The sequence below is a fragment of the Schistocerca piceifrons genome, chromosome 2, assembly GCF_021461385.2.
Source record: "Schistocerca piceifrons isolate TAMUIC-IGC-003096 chromosome 2, iqSchPice1.1, whole genome shotgun sequence".
In the NCBI taxonomy this organism is placed as follows: Eukaryota; Metazoa; Arthropoda; class Insecta; order Orthoptera; family Acrididae; genus Schistocerca; species Schistocerca piceifrons.
This window is the reverse complement of record NC_060139.1, coordinates 173,438,827-173,451,925: the sequence shown is the minus strand read 5'-3', so window position 1 is coordinate 173,451,925 and position 13,099 is coordinate 173,438,827. Positions and strand designations below refer to the sequence as shown.

At 38.2% G+C, this 13,099-nt stretch overlaps 1 protein-coding gene across 1 annotated transcript in view; it reads left to right on the top strand.

The window, feature by feature from the left end:
* LOC124777378 (E3 ubiquitin-protein ligase RNF169-like) overlaps window positions 1-12,385 on the top strand; it is a 103,831-nt gene extending 91,446 nt beyond the window's left edge. Inside the window, exons 9-10 of the mRNA XM_047252766.1 lie at window positions 9,632-10,451; window positions 11,540-12,385. Coding sequence (XP_047108722.1) covers window positions 9,632-10,451; window positions 11,540-11,564 — 845 coding nt within the window. The 3' untranslated portion in view covers window positions 11,565-12,385. The remainder of the gene's footprint in view (window positions 1-9,631; window positions 10,452-11,539) is intronic.
* The last annotated feature ends 714 nt before the right edge of the window (window positions 12,386-13,099 follow it).

Genomic DNA, 13,099 nt, shown 5'->3' with positions numbered 1-13,099 from the left:
TACAATGAAATAATTGACAAAAGAAATCTTACTAAAAATCATATGGAAATAAATTTTAGAATCACAAATTAACAGCACATGTGAATGAAAAGCAAATAAATTCTAATATTTCAGTTTTTGCTTTGATTTTTACTTTTGTACTTCAAGAGAACCATTGCTTTCCCCAAGGCAGTATGTATTGTAAAAACATTCAAAGCATAAAAATCCAGAGCACCATGAGCAACATATTAAGCTTATAAACTATAGGCACATTTCCTAGTGTGACTATCATTAGGGAAAGCAACCTCATTAATATTGATAAATATCTTGTGATCTGGCAATAATTTTAACTGGACCAGCATTTTCTAGAAAGCTGGAGCCTGCAACTTACAGTGGATCAGTATGTGTATTTAACTGCGTTGCTTGTACGTGTGGTTTCCCTTTGCTGTGAGATGAAATAAAGCTCCTCTGTAATCGGTGAATGTAATTCTTCATATGTAGATAAAAGTATATGTCACATGATTGACAGAACACTGGAATTACTTTTAATGAACATGTTGACGTTCTGATTTAAATACTGGAATTTAAATGCTTTTCATTTTCAGTTATTGTTAATAAGGCTGTAAAAGTTTTGTGGTAGTAAAATCTATTTTTAAGGTTTGAAATGTTTATTTTGCTAATAATTCCATTGTATTTCACAATGTCAAAAAATATTGTCCCAAAAAATTGCAAAACAACTGATAAAAGAAAGAAAGACAACCTAAGATTAGATATGAGCATAGGATGCTAAAAGGCGAATCTGTGCTTTTCGACACTTAATCTCTAATAATCTCTAGTTTTTGAATCAAAATAACTCTTAGTGCAATGTTAATTTAAAATGTGAGTGTAATCGACTTCATAAATCATGTATGAAAGAGAAACATGTGTCACATGAAATGATAATTAAATCGAGACCCTAAGCTGTCGACAGGCATTGAAATACATCAACAGGGACAGTTGAAAATGTGTGCCCCGACCAGGACTCAAACCCAGGATCTCCTGCTTACGTGGCAGATGCTCTAGCCATCTAAGTCACGAAGGGCACAGAGGATAGTGTGACTGCAGGGATTTATCCCTTGCACGCTGTGCCCCTGCCCATTGCACTAATTACTCGCGGCAGACAGTCTTATGGAGTCCCGTAAGAGTTCGGGCAATGCGTGTGCATCCAGCACAGGAGGAGGAGGTCAATGGCCAGTTAGCCTTAACTGTTGAAGATGGTATCTGTTCTTTCGGACATGATATATGGCTCTCATTTCTGTCTTAAAAACAATTTCAACTAAAAGCAATGTCTCAAAGAGGCCAGTTCATTATCAAGCTGCAATATTAGACTATACGGTGTACACACATCAAAATTTTTTATTTAATATTTTCCTCAAAATTGGATGAGAACACATGTAAATTTCAAAACAGCGGTTTTTAATTTTTTATGTGAAAAGTAAAAGTTTTAGTGAGAAAATTTCTAATAAGATACTATAAAGTTGACTAAAGCCAGAATACTTGATTATCCAAAGAAGATATAGTGCCTCGTTAGTTTTATTAATGTCAAGTCGCGTATTTGCCACAGCACCACTATTTATCTGCCATGCCACATGTTATGTCACTTGTCACATCATGTCAGTGGGTGCCTGCCAAAGTTACACTAGGAAAGAATAATTAAAATGTTGGAAAATGAGATTGATGAATGAAATGCTTTTTAGAGGTTTAATCCCTGTTTTCTTTAGTGCAAGCTTATGAATAAAATAAACTGTGGTGTTGATGGTTGTGTTTAAAAAAAGGCAGTTGTTTCTTTATTGACAGCTTCTGATTAGACCGTAAAAGTTTTTAGTTAAATTTTGTAGAGCATTTTATAGGAAGAAAGTAAGGTGCAAAAGGATGATCAAGGAGTTGGGGTAGATGTATCATTTCTTTCAACATGTGATACTAAGCAATTAAAAAAAAAAATTGCATTTCCTACAACTCTGGATGACTTCTTTCCAGTCCAATTCTAGCATCTTAAGGATGGAAGATGTAGATAGAGGGGCTGATATTTAGTGTGTTGTAAGATTTGATATAGGCCTATGGGAAATGCTATTCTTTCTTCTCTTTTTTGAAGTTTTTCATATTTTGTCCCAAGGAGAGTTACTAAAGATAAAACACTGAGAGAATGGATGGTGATATTTTTAAGGAGTTGTCATGCCAGTGATTTGTAGTGGTGAGCAGGAATCGCTATTTTACCAAGTGGCATGGCATAGTAATTGAGGCATCGACTTCATGTTGAGGAGCACAGTTTAAATCTCCATGTGGCCATCCAGTTACAGGTTTCCTGTTTCATAAGCCACTTCAGGGGAAAGAATGTCTCTTCAAAAAAGGTCACAGCTAATTTTCTCCCATATCTACATCTACATCACTACTCTGCAATTCACAATTAATTGCTTGGAAGGGGTTCCTCTAACCCCCTTTAAGCTATTTCTGTAATCTCCCACTCTCGAACAGCATGTATGTAAAACGAACACTCAACTCTCCCTGTGTGCTTTGATTTCTCTTATTTTATTGCAGTGATCATTTTTCATTATCTAAGAGGTTGGCAACAAAATATTTTCACATTTGAAGGAGAAAGTTGGTGATTTAAGCTTCATGAAAAGATTCTGCCACAACAAAAGATGCCCATATCCATGACAGTCTCTCCTCTATTTTGTGATAATGCAAAACAAGCTGCCTTGTTTCAGCTTTTTTGATGTCCTCTGTCAATCCTGTCTGATGTGGGTCCCACACAGAGCAGCAATATTCCAGAAGAGGACAGACATGCACAGTGTAGGCAGTCTCTTTAGTAGACTGGTTGTGTCTCATAAGTGTTGCGCCAATACATCAGTCTTCGGTTAGCTTTCCCCACAACATTATCTATGTGATCGTTCCAAGACGACGTCTTTAATTGTAATCCCTAAGTATTCAACTGAATTCACAGTGTTTAAATTTGTGAGATTTCTTGTGTAATGAAATTTTGTAGGTTCATTTTTGTGCTCATGTGGATGACTTTACCCTTTCCATTATTTAGAGTTTGTTGCCACTTTTTGCACCATATAGATCATCATCATCATCATCATCATCATCATTTAAGACTGATTATGCCTTTCAGCGTTCAGTCTGGAGCATAGCCCCCTTATAAAATTCCTCCATGATCCCCTATTCAGTGCTAACATTGGTGCCTCTTCTGATGATGTTAAACCTATTACTTCAAAATCATTCTTAATCGAATCCAGGTACCTTCTCCTTGGTCTGCCCTGACTCCTCCTACCCTCTACTGCTGAACCCATGAGTCTCTTGGGTAACCTTGCTTCTCCCATGCGTGTAACATGACCCCACCATCTAAGCCTGTTCGCCCTGACTGCTACATCTATAGAGTTCATTCCCAGTTTTTCTTTGATTTCCTCATTGTGGACACCCTCCTGCCATTGTTCCCATCTACTAGTACCTGCAACCATCCTAGCTACTTTCATATCCGTAACCTCAACCTTGTTGATAAGGTAACCTGAATCCACCCACCTTTCCCTCCCATACAACAAAGCTGGTCGAAAGATTGAATGGTACACAGATAACTTAGTCTTGGTACTGACTTCCTTCTTGCAGAAGAGAGTAGATCGTAGCTGAGCGTTCACTGCATTAGCTTTGCTACACCTCGCTTCCAGTTCTTTCACTATGTTACCATCGTGTGAGAATATGCATCCTAAGTACTTGAAACCGTCCACCTGTTCTAACTTTGTTCCTCCTATTTGGCACTCAATCCGTTTATATTTCTTTCCCACTGACAGTAAATTTTTGTTTTGGAGATGCTAATCTTCATACCATAGTCCTTACATTTCTGATCTATCTCTGAAATATTACTTTGCAAACTTTCAATCGAATCTGCCATCACAACTAAGTCATCAGCATATGCAAGACTGCTTATTTTGTGTTCACATATCTTAATCTCACCCAGCCAGTCTATTGTTTTCAGCATATGATCCATAAATAATATGAACAACAGAGGAGACAGGTTGCAGCCTTGTCTTACCCCTGAAACTACTCTGAACCATGAACTCAATTTACCGTCAACTCTAACTGCTGCCTGACTATCCATGTAAAGACCTTTAATTGCTTGCAAAAGTTTGCCTCCTATTCCATGATCTCGTAGAACAGACAATAACTTCCTCCTAGGAACCCGATCATATGCCTTTTCTGGATCTATAAAGCATAGATACAATTCCCTGTTCCACTCGTAACACTTCTCCATTATTTGCTGTAAGCTAAAGATCTGGTCCTGACAACCTGTAAGAGGCCTAAACCCACACTGATTTTCATCCAATTGGTCCTCAACTAATACTCACACTTTCCTTTCAACAATACCTGAGAAGATTTTACCCACAACGCTGATTAAAGAGATACCTCTGTAGTTGTTACAATCTGTTCTGTTTCCATGTTTAAAGATTGTTGTGATTACTGCTTTTGTCCAGTCTGATGGAACCTGTCCCGACTCCCAGGCCATTTCAATTATCCTATAGATCGCTTATCTAAATCATTTTGCAATTGGCTTTGATCATTTGATGATGTAATGAGATGGTATTTGACAGCATCATGTGCAAAGATGGTTGCTCAAACTGTCTCCCTAAATTTTTCCTATAGATTAGAAACAGCAGGAGGCCTATAATACTTTCTTGGGGAATACCAGATATCACTTTCGTTTGACTCGATCAGTGTCCACTGATTACTACAAGCTCTGAATTTTCTGACAGCAAATCACAAATTCAGTCATGTAACTGAGATGGTATTCCATAGGCATGCAATGTGATTAGAAGACACTAGTGAGAAATGGTGACAAAAGTCTTCTGGAAATATAGAAACTGTATATGTGTGGATGGATATGTGTGTGTGTGCGCGAGTGTATACCCGTCCTTTTTCCCCCTTAAGGTAAGTCTTTCCGCTCCCGGGATTGGAATGACTCCTTACCCTCTCCCTTAAAACCCACATCCTTTCGTCTTTCCCTCTCCTTCCCTCTTTCCTGATGAGGCAACAGTTTGTTGCGAAAGCTTGAATTTTGTGTGTATGTTTGTGTTTGTTTGTGTGTCTATCGACCTGCCAGCGCTTTCGTTTGGTAGGTCACATCATCTTTGTTTTTAGAAATATGGAATCAGTTTGAGATCCTTTGTTGAAAGCACTCATTATTATTTCACGCGAATAAAGAGCTAGTTATGTTTCACAATAACATACTTTCTGAATCTGTGCTGATTGTTTGTCAATCAATTGTTTCCTTCACTGCAATTAATGATATTCAGACTCAGTAAATGTTCTAAAATCCTATTGCAGATTGATGTTATTGATATGGGTCTGTAAGTCAGTGGATTACTCCTATTCCATTACTTCATTTCTTGAGTAGTGGTGTGACTGGTACAACTTTCCAGTCTTTAGGTACAGATCTTCTGTTGAGCAAGCGGTTGTATATGAATGCTAAGTGTGGAGTTACTGTATCAGCTTACTCTGAAAGGACCCTGACTAGTGTGCAATCTGGACCAGAGCACTTACCTTTACTAACTAATTTAAGTCACCTCACTACACCGAGGATATCTGCTTCTAAATTATTCGTGCTGCCAGCTGTTCTTGATTGAAATTCTGAAGTATTTACTTTGTCTTCATTGGTAAAGGAATTTTGGAAAACAGTGATGGGTAGCTCTACATTAGTGGCACTGTCATCAATAGCATAACCATTTTGAGACAGTGTTTTGTGGTGGAAACTATTAAAAATGTATTGCATTGCATTAAATTTCGAGCTTCAGTAAACATTGCTGATCTTGAATATTTTCATTCTTTTAAATTTGGGATGCTTTTTTCATTGCTTCGGCTTCGGTGTTCTCACCTATTTTCTGTACCAAGGGGGATCAATACCATCTCTTATTAATTTATTTGATATGTACCTCTCATATCCTGTTGATACTATTTCTTTGAATTTATGCCCAGCCTGGTCTACACTTACATAGTCAGTTTGGAAGGAGGTGGAGACTCTCTTAGAAAGGTGTCAACCATATTTTTAGTTGCTTTTTTAATATATATCTTTTTGCACTTATTTTTGGTGGATTTGAATGTTGGTACAACAGCCTTGTTGTCTTTAATTCTGGTATCCATCATGATGCTCCCTATTAGCTCTGGATTATTTGTTGCCAAAAGGTCACGTATGTTTTTCCAGCCATTTACTCTTTGAGTGGTCTCCTGGACTAATAGCTCAAAAAGATTTTTGGAGAAAGCATTCAGTACAATTTTGGACAATATTTTATGATTCCCATTGGCTTTGAACTTGTATTTTCCAACATATGAGGGTAGACTGAAGCTGCCATCCGTTATAACTGTGTGAGTGGGTGTACGGTTTGAAATAAAGCTCAAGTTTTCTTTGGACTGTTCATCAACTGTATCATCTGAGTTTTGGGGACAGTAAAAGGTACCAATTATTAATTTATTTAGGTTGCCAAATATAACCTCTACCCATACTAACTCACAGGAAATATCTTTATCTATGTCACTGCATCATAAACTACTTCTAACAGCAATAAACACTCCACCATAAACTGTGTTTAATCTATACTTTCTGAACACCGTTAGGTCCTTTGTAAAAAATTTGGCTAAACTTGTTTCTGACTTTATCCAGCTTTCAGTACCTATAACGATTTGAGCTTCAGTGTTTTCTATTAGCACGTGAAGCTCTTGTTCTTTCCCAACACTGCTATGACAATTTGCAAGTACAATACCAATTGTTTTGCTAGGTATACCCTATTCCTGATGTTTTACGTGCACATTTTTAGGCTGAAGACCTTTCTATAATTTCTCAAGACCCTCTAACCTGAAAGACTGCCTAGTCCCCTCCACACAGTCCCTGCTAACTGTATAGCTGCCTCCTGTGTATAGTGGACCCCTCACCTATCAAACGGACCCAAAACCCCACCACACCATTGCATAAGTCAAGGAATCTGCATCCTACATAATTACAGAACTGTGTGTCCTCTGATTCAGACCCTCCAGTCGGCTCTGTACCAAAGGTCTGCAGTCAGTCCTGCATTCATCCCCAAGCAAGATTGATAGTTTTGACCACTTCAGCTAGCTACTTGAAATCGAGAGAATCTCTTCTGATCCAGAGCGATGCACATCGTTTATATATGAGTAGCATTCAGTTGGCTGCACTATCTGCTCTTCATGACATCTGGAAGCACCTGTTCAACATCAACATTGGAGCTCCCAACTACCAATAATCCAACCATCTGTGACTGCCCAGATCTTCCATTCCAGGAGGCTTCCCCTGAAGCAGGGGAAGCGGAAGCGTCTGGCTTTATCAGATGCATATAGTATCTGACACCTGTTCATCAGATGACCTAAGGAGGTCCTTTGATTGGCCCCCTGGAAAGTCTTTCACTGTCTGACCCACATCGGAATAACCTCCCACTCGAACATGGCTGAGGGGTCAATGTCAGTCGGTCAGTAACAGGGGTGGGCACACTAGTGGACTGATGGAGGAACTAGTGGGTTGTGCTAGATGTCCCTTGTATACCCATGACTGGCCCCCAACAGTGATGACCATTGCCGCATGGAGCTAAGAGTTAAGGGTCAGCAATTCGGCTCACAGCAAACACAGTCCCTATCCGTACTTAGATGGCAGAAAGAAACACTAAACAGCCAGTAAAATATGGAACTGTGCCTGATGAATACACAAACATGCAGGCAGTTTAAGAATTACAATGGAAAAAAAAACCACAGGAAAATCAAAACAAGTTACTTCTTATTAAAGGCTGTGTCAACAGACAAACAAAACAGTAGGCTCTGATGCACCACTGCAGGGACCTAACAGTATTCATTTTATCTTTATCCTGTAAGAGCTAAGACAGCACCTCAAATTATCTTTCTACGTTATCATCCACTGAAGATGATATCTTGTATATACAGCTATTCTTTCCTGCATTTTTTCTGCTTGTAATTTCAATAGCCACAGTTCATTCAACAATAACATCTTTCAGAAATGGTGTTCTGATTTTACTTTCCATTTTTCAAAGCCTGAACCGTACAGGATGTCCTGTTGCCCATGCAAAAAACGAAAGAAAGCTGTTATCATTGTGTCGGGCTATCACTCGCTCTCTCTCCCTCCCTCTCTCCCTCTCCCTCTGTCTCTCTGATTTGGTGTACTGCTTCTCACTGTGCTATCATCTTGCTGTCGAATAGAATGAGTATCTGAAAATAGGAAACAGTCAGTAGTTCGACAATTCCGAAACGTCTGGTTTTACTTGCCAATTTAGTGGAAGGAAGGTATGTTAGCATATTAAGAGCATTTTCCATCAATACAATATCTTATTCTGGCTGTAGGACCTACCAGTATGTGAGACTAACAGAATACTAGATTTGATTAAATTAGTTTAGACTAGAAACATCATGTTTGCTATGTAGTGAGCAAACAACAGCCTGGCCTAATTATTATTTATTTATTTATTTTTGATGACTGTATCATCCACCCAAAAGTGATAGGGATGTGTTGTGGTCTTCAATTGAAGACTGATTTGATGCATCTCTCCTTACTAATCTACCCTGCACAGGTTTCTTCACAGTAATGAATGGGGGTTTTGATATATTCTCTTTTTTTGGACTAACTGTCAACTAGCTGCATATGTTTGTTGTTATTTTAGCTTTTGTTTCAAGATCAATTTCAGTACAGACATATAACATGAAAGCAGTTGAATGAGACACATGTACTTGGTAACATCTATCACCTCTTTCTTCTGTAACGTTTGGAAAGTGTCCACGAGATTCTGAAATTATAGGCGTCCATGATCACTCAAGTGCTGCTCACATGTCAACATGGAGGCTGATCAAACCTGACACCAAGGTACATAAGTCTCACTCAGTGATGTTCCAGAAGTGCTCAATAGGATTGAGATCAGGTGACTTGAAGGGCCACACAAGCATCTTCATGTTTTGAGGAGTGTTCCTGTGTCGACAAAGGTGTTCTCTGAATTGCGATAGTAATAGTTTACCCTTGATAAACTAGCATTTGAGATGGCTAGTGCGTGCACAGACTCAGAGATGAACGGTCATATGCATTGTGCACCCGTGATCTTGCCAGGTCAGACGAGATGATATCGCACACGTTTTGGACGGCAGTGACACTATGAGCCAGAGTGAGGTCTGATGATACCACAGTCATATGACATGCTGAACTATTCCATTCACTGTTACGACAATAATGCCATCCCTGCCAGTCCCCAATGGCTCTCTGCAGTTCAGATCCCCCCCTCCCCAGTTTGTGTGTGTGTGTGTGTGTGTGTGTAAGTTGTTTTTTAGTTTTATTTAAATCCTTTGCCACCGCTGATTTTTGTTTTCATTTCAGTATGATACCTGCACTGCCACACTTTTGTCAGCTCCAGCTCTCAAATTTAAAGCTGGCTGAGATCTCTACATTATTTAATAGTTAACAAGGGCAGCAAAGAAATTGTTATTTCTGTATTCTGCGAGAAAGTACTATAGAATCATCAGGAGAATATTTTCCCTTTCTGTTGTTTCAATAAAGCTTTCATTGCTATGAAAAATATTATTTCATTATGTATTTACTCATTTAAGCTCTTTCTACTTATTTCAGGAAGAGACTTCATCAGGAAACTGGACCCATATAACGCACAGCTTGAAAGAAGTGAATTGACATCTGGACCAGAGAGGAAAAAACTATGTACAGACACAAAAGGTGTTGATCACAGTACTGCTGTCTCTGGCTTTTCATCCACAGCATCTGCAAACAGACCTGCTCCACAGGCCACAGATATTGCTAATACAACAATTTCAACATTTGTATCATCTTTGGACTCTGCTGTTAGTCCAGTTGAAGTGTGCCGTGCAGCTGAGGAGGAGGATCTGCAGATGCCTGATATTTCACATGTAGCATGTAGCTATGGTGGAAGCTGTGAGAGCCCAGCAAAAACAAGCACAGATTCAGGAAAAATATCATTATGTGAAGAAGATTCTACAAAAATGCACTTCACAAATGAGGCTCCTAAGAAGATTGCTGATGGCGAAAAAAGAGTTCACGAAGCATTAATTTATCACAATAAAAAGAATGAGAATAGTCTCACTGTAAATAATAACAACAATGTTGAAGTAGAGACAGAATCTAGAGACGATGCTGTGTGTGACAGTGGCATCGAAGATGAGCGTGTGGTTGTTGAACAGGCACGAATAGAACAGCAGATACGCCAGGAACAGGAGGACCTGCAGTTAGCAATGGAACTACAGAGGAAATGGGACATGGAATCAAGAATAGTGGATCGTAGGAAAGGGACATCGAGGGCATACGAACTCCGAAGTACGTCAATATCGGAGACTGTTACCAAAAAAGGAAAGAGTGTAGTGAACAAAGGGGCAAGGCAACGCACACTTCAGGAAGCATTCCACAGAGGTAACCAACGGTAAGCAGTCTTTTTAATGGTAACTTAACTTAGGTTTTCTAAGTGGCATTCAGTTCAATATGTAGTAGATGTAGCGGAAGACTTGTGTATAAATTGTTTAGCTGTTACTTATGTGTCCACATGAATTACGTTTGTTTTTTTAGTTTCGTACATAGTTGCTTGGTGTAACATGGTACATGCTGTTTCTGAAACCACATTTCCCTACAGTTTGACATTTTCTGCCATATTATTAAGCTTTTAGAATGAAACTAATTTACTGCTGTGTAGTCTTATGCTGTAATGAAACTTCCTTTCAGATTAAAATTGCATGTCCAGACTGAGACACAAAACAGATCCTCTTTCCTGTCATGAGCAATGTTCCAGAGGTTTGCCATGTGGTTCCCAATGAAAAAACCTCGTTTTTGAAATCATGGGAGAAATTGTTACCCATGTTGACACTGCCCCAAGTATTGCAGTGTGGTGAGGACCAGTTAGATTCAGTTTCCTACTCATGTTCAGACCAGAATGATACAGCAAATGAATGTCGTGTACATAATACTTGCTGAATTTGTTTTTTTCTCTCTCATCCTTTCCATAGCTATTAACAAGTAAGCAGTTTTCTGCTGTGTAAGTGTTAGCTCATTGTGCCTTGAACCATGACCTTAAGCCTGCCTTCATTATGTCTTGAACCATGGCCTTCTGCCCATACAACAAATGTCAGCAATGATGCATCAGTAGCTAAGTGCCAGACTGAAGATCCAAATGTCTGTGATATGAGCCCCAGTTAGTACTAGGTTTGTTATTATTTTCACCTCTGGTAATGTTGTTTATATAAAAAAGGGTCAAGTTACACTGTGACTTGGTGTTCAAATTAAATGGTAGGTCCCCTGTAACTGGGTGGATAAATCAGCTCAGAATATGGTGGAAGACAAGGGCATACAACTTCCCATAAGACCATGGCTAGTAAAACAATGTGGTGTTCAAACCAACCACTGGGCTGTTCACTGCCTTATCTGTTATCCAGTGATTTTACAACTAATTTGTTTGTCTATCTGTATAAACCTGAACCTTCTTGGAATTAGTGTCATGCTCAGATATTTTGGTTTCAGGTTGATTGCCCATTCTGGACATTAGATGGAGAAATGAAGAAAATTTTATTATTTGACTGATGTGTGTTTATTGTAATTTAATATTCCTTTCTATACTAAGTTTTGCATTTTGTTGTGTCCTCTTTTATATATTTCCTATGATTATTTTGAGTTGTAAAAGCGATTTTTAATGTGACAGGGTATTATTTATGATATTTTATGAAATCTGTCACAGAGAAATTTTATATCAAGATATTTATAGTCACTTTTTAATTGTGTGTGTTCACAACTGGAGAAGCTACAAAGATATTATCAGTGACCAGTTTATGATATAAATATATCTGTATATGACCTCTGTTCAAGATTTTATGTAACAGTGTGTAGAAGGGATCCTGGTCCCATGAATAAAAAAATATAGAAAATGAAAAAAAGACTATTTGTGGTTTACAGTAAATTTTTCTTGTGTGCTCCTCAAATATCTTAAAAACTATTAGAATGTAAATTTTAGTGGGCTTATCATAGTACAGGAAAGAAATGATTACTTTCCTTTCACAATCAAATAAGATATTTCAGTGAAGACGTGGTATAACATTTATGCAAGTTAACCCCTCCACTGAAAATTGTTGCAGATTGCTGCGAAAGGTATGCATGGATTTTAGTTATTTCAGACTGTTTATATCAGATGAACATGTTCCTCTGCAATTGTACATCTGCATTCTGAAGAGTGTGAAGAATGAATGCAATTGTTTCCCCAAAAATTGTTTAAAAGGCAGTGTTTGTTCAAGAGTGGCTGGTATATTGGAGTGAGTGAGTGAGTGAGAGAGAGAGAGAGAGAGAGAGAGAGAGAGAGAGAGAGAGAGAGAGAGAGAGAGAATTATAAATATGGAAAATGAGTACTATAATGTTGATATGATACTTGCAGTGTGTGGTGCTCAATGTGACAGATCATTGTACTCTGTTAACTGAAGCACACAGTATGACAAAATTGTCGACTGTATTAAAGATAAATGGAAGCATTTGACACACTATAGCTAATGGAAAAGACACAAAGGGTGAAGAAGCTTCTGATCTGCAAAAAGAACTGAAATATTTGTGAACTAATGAATTACGTAATGTCTGACAGGGAGAAAGGTGATAATATAATGTGAATGATACAGTTGGAAAGACAGTGATATTTCCACATAATGTATCACACTCAGGGATATATTACATTTGCTTCATACAGAGAACCGAGTTGTTTGTTATGTAACATTAGATGGCTCTATCAATTTGAGGCTGGTTCAAACCAGTCACAGTTATTCACTTTTGCATATATTCTTTCTTTTGAGTTACTAGTTTCTAATATCTCATTTGTATAATTCATCTCATATTTCCTCTTGGTTAAGATAATACACATATACTTAGCTTGGTGTGTTCATTTTCTTATTTCTCTCAATCAGGAAATTTTTATCTTTTAATCCAGTGGTGTTGAGTGAGGTGAGGCATGTAAAGAATACCTCAATATTCTCCAGAACTTTGCTTCATAATAGTACCGTACACTTGTTACTGGTCATTGAGTGTGGCTGCTATGTTGCCATATGT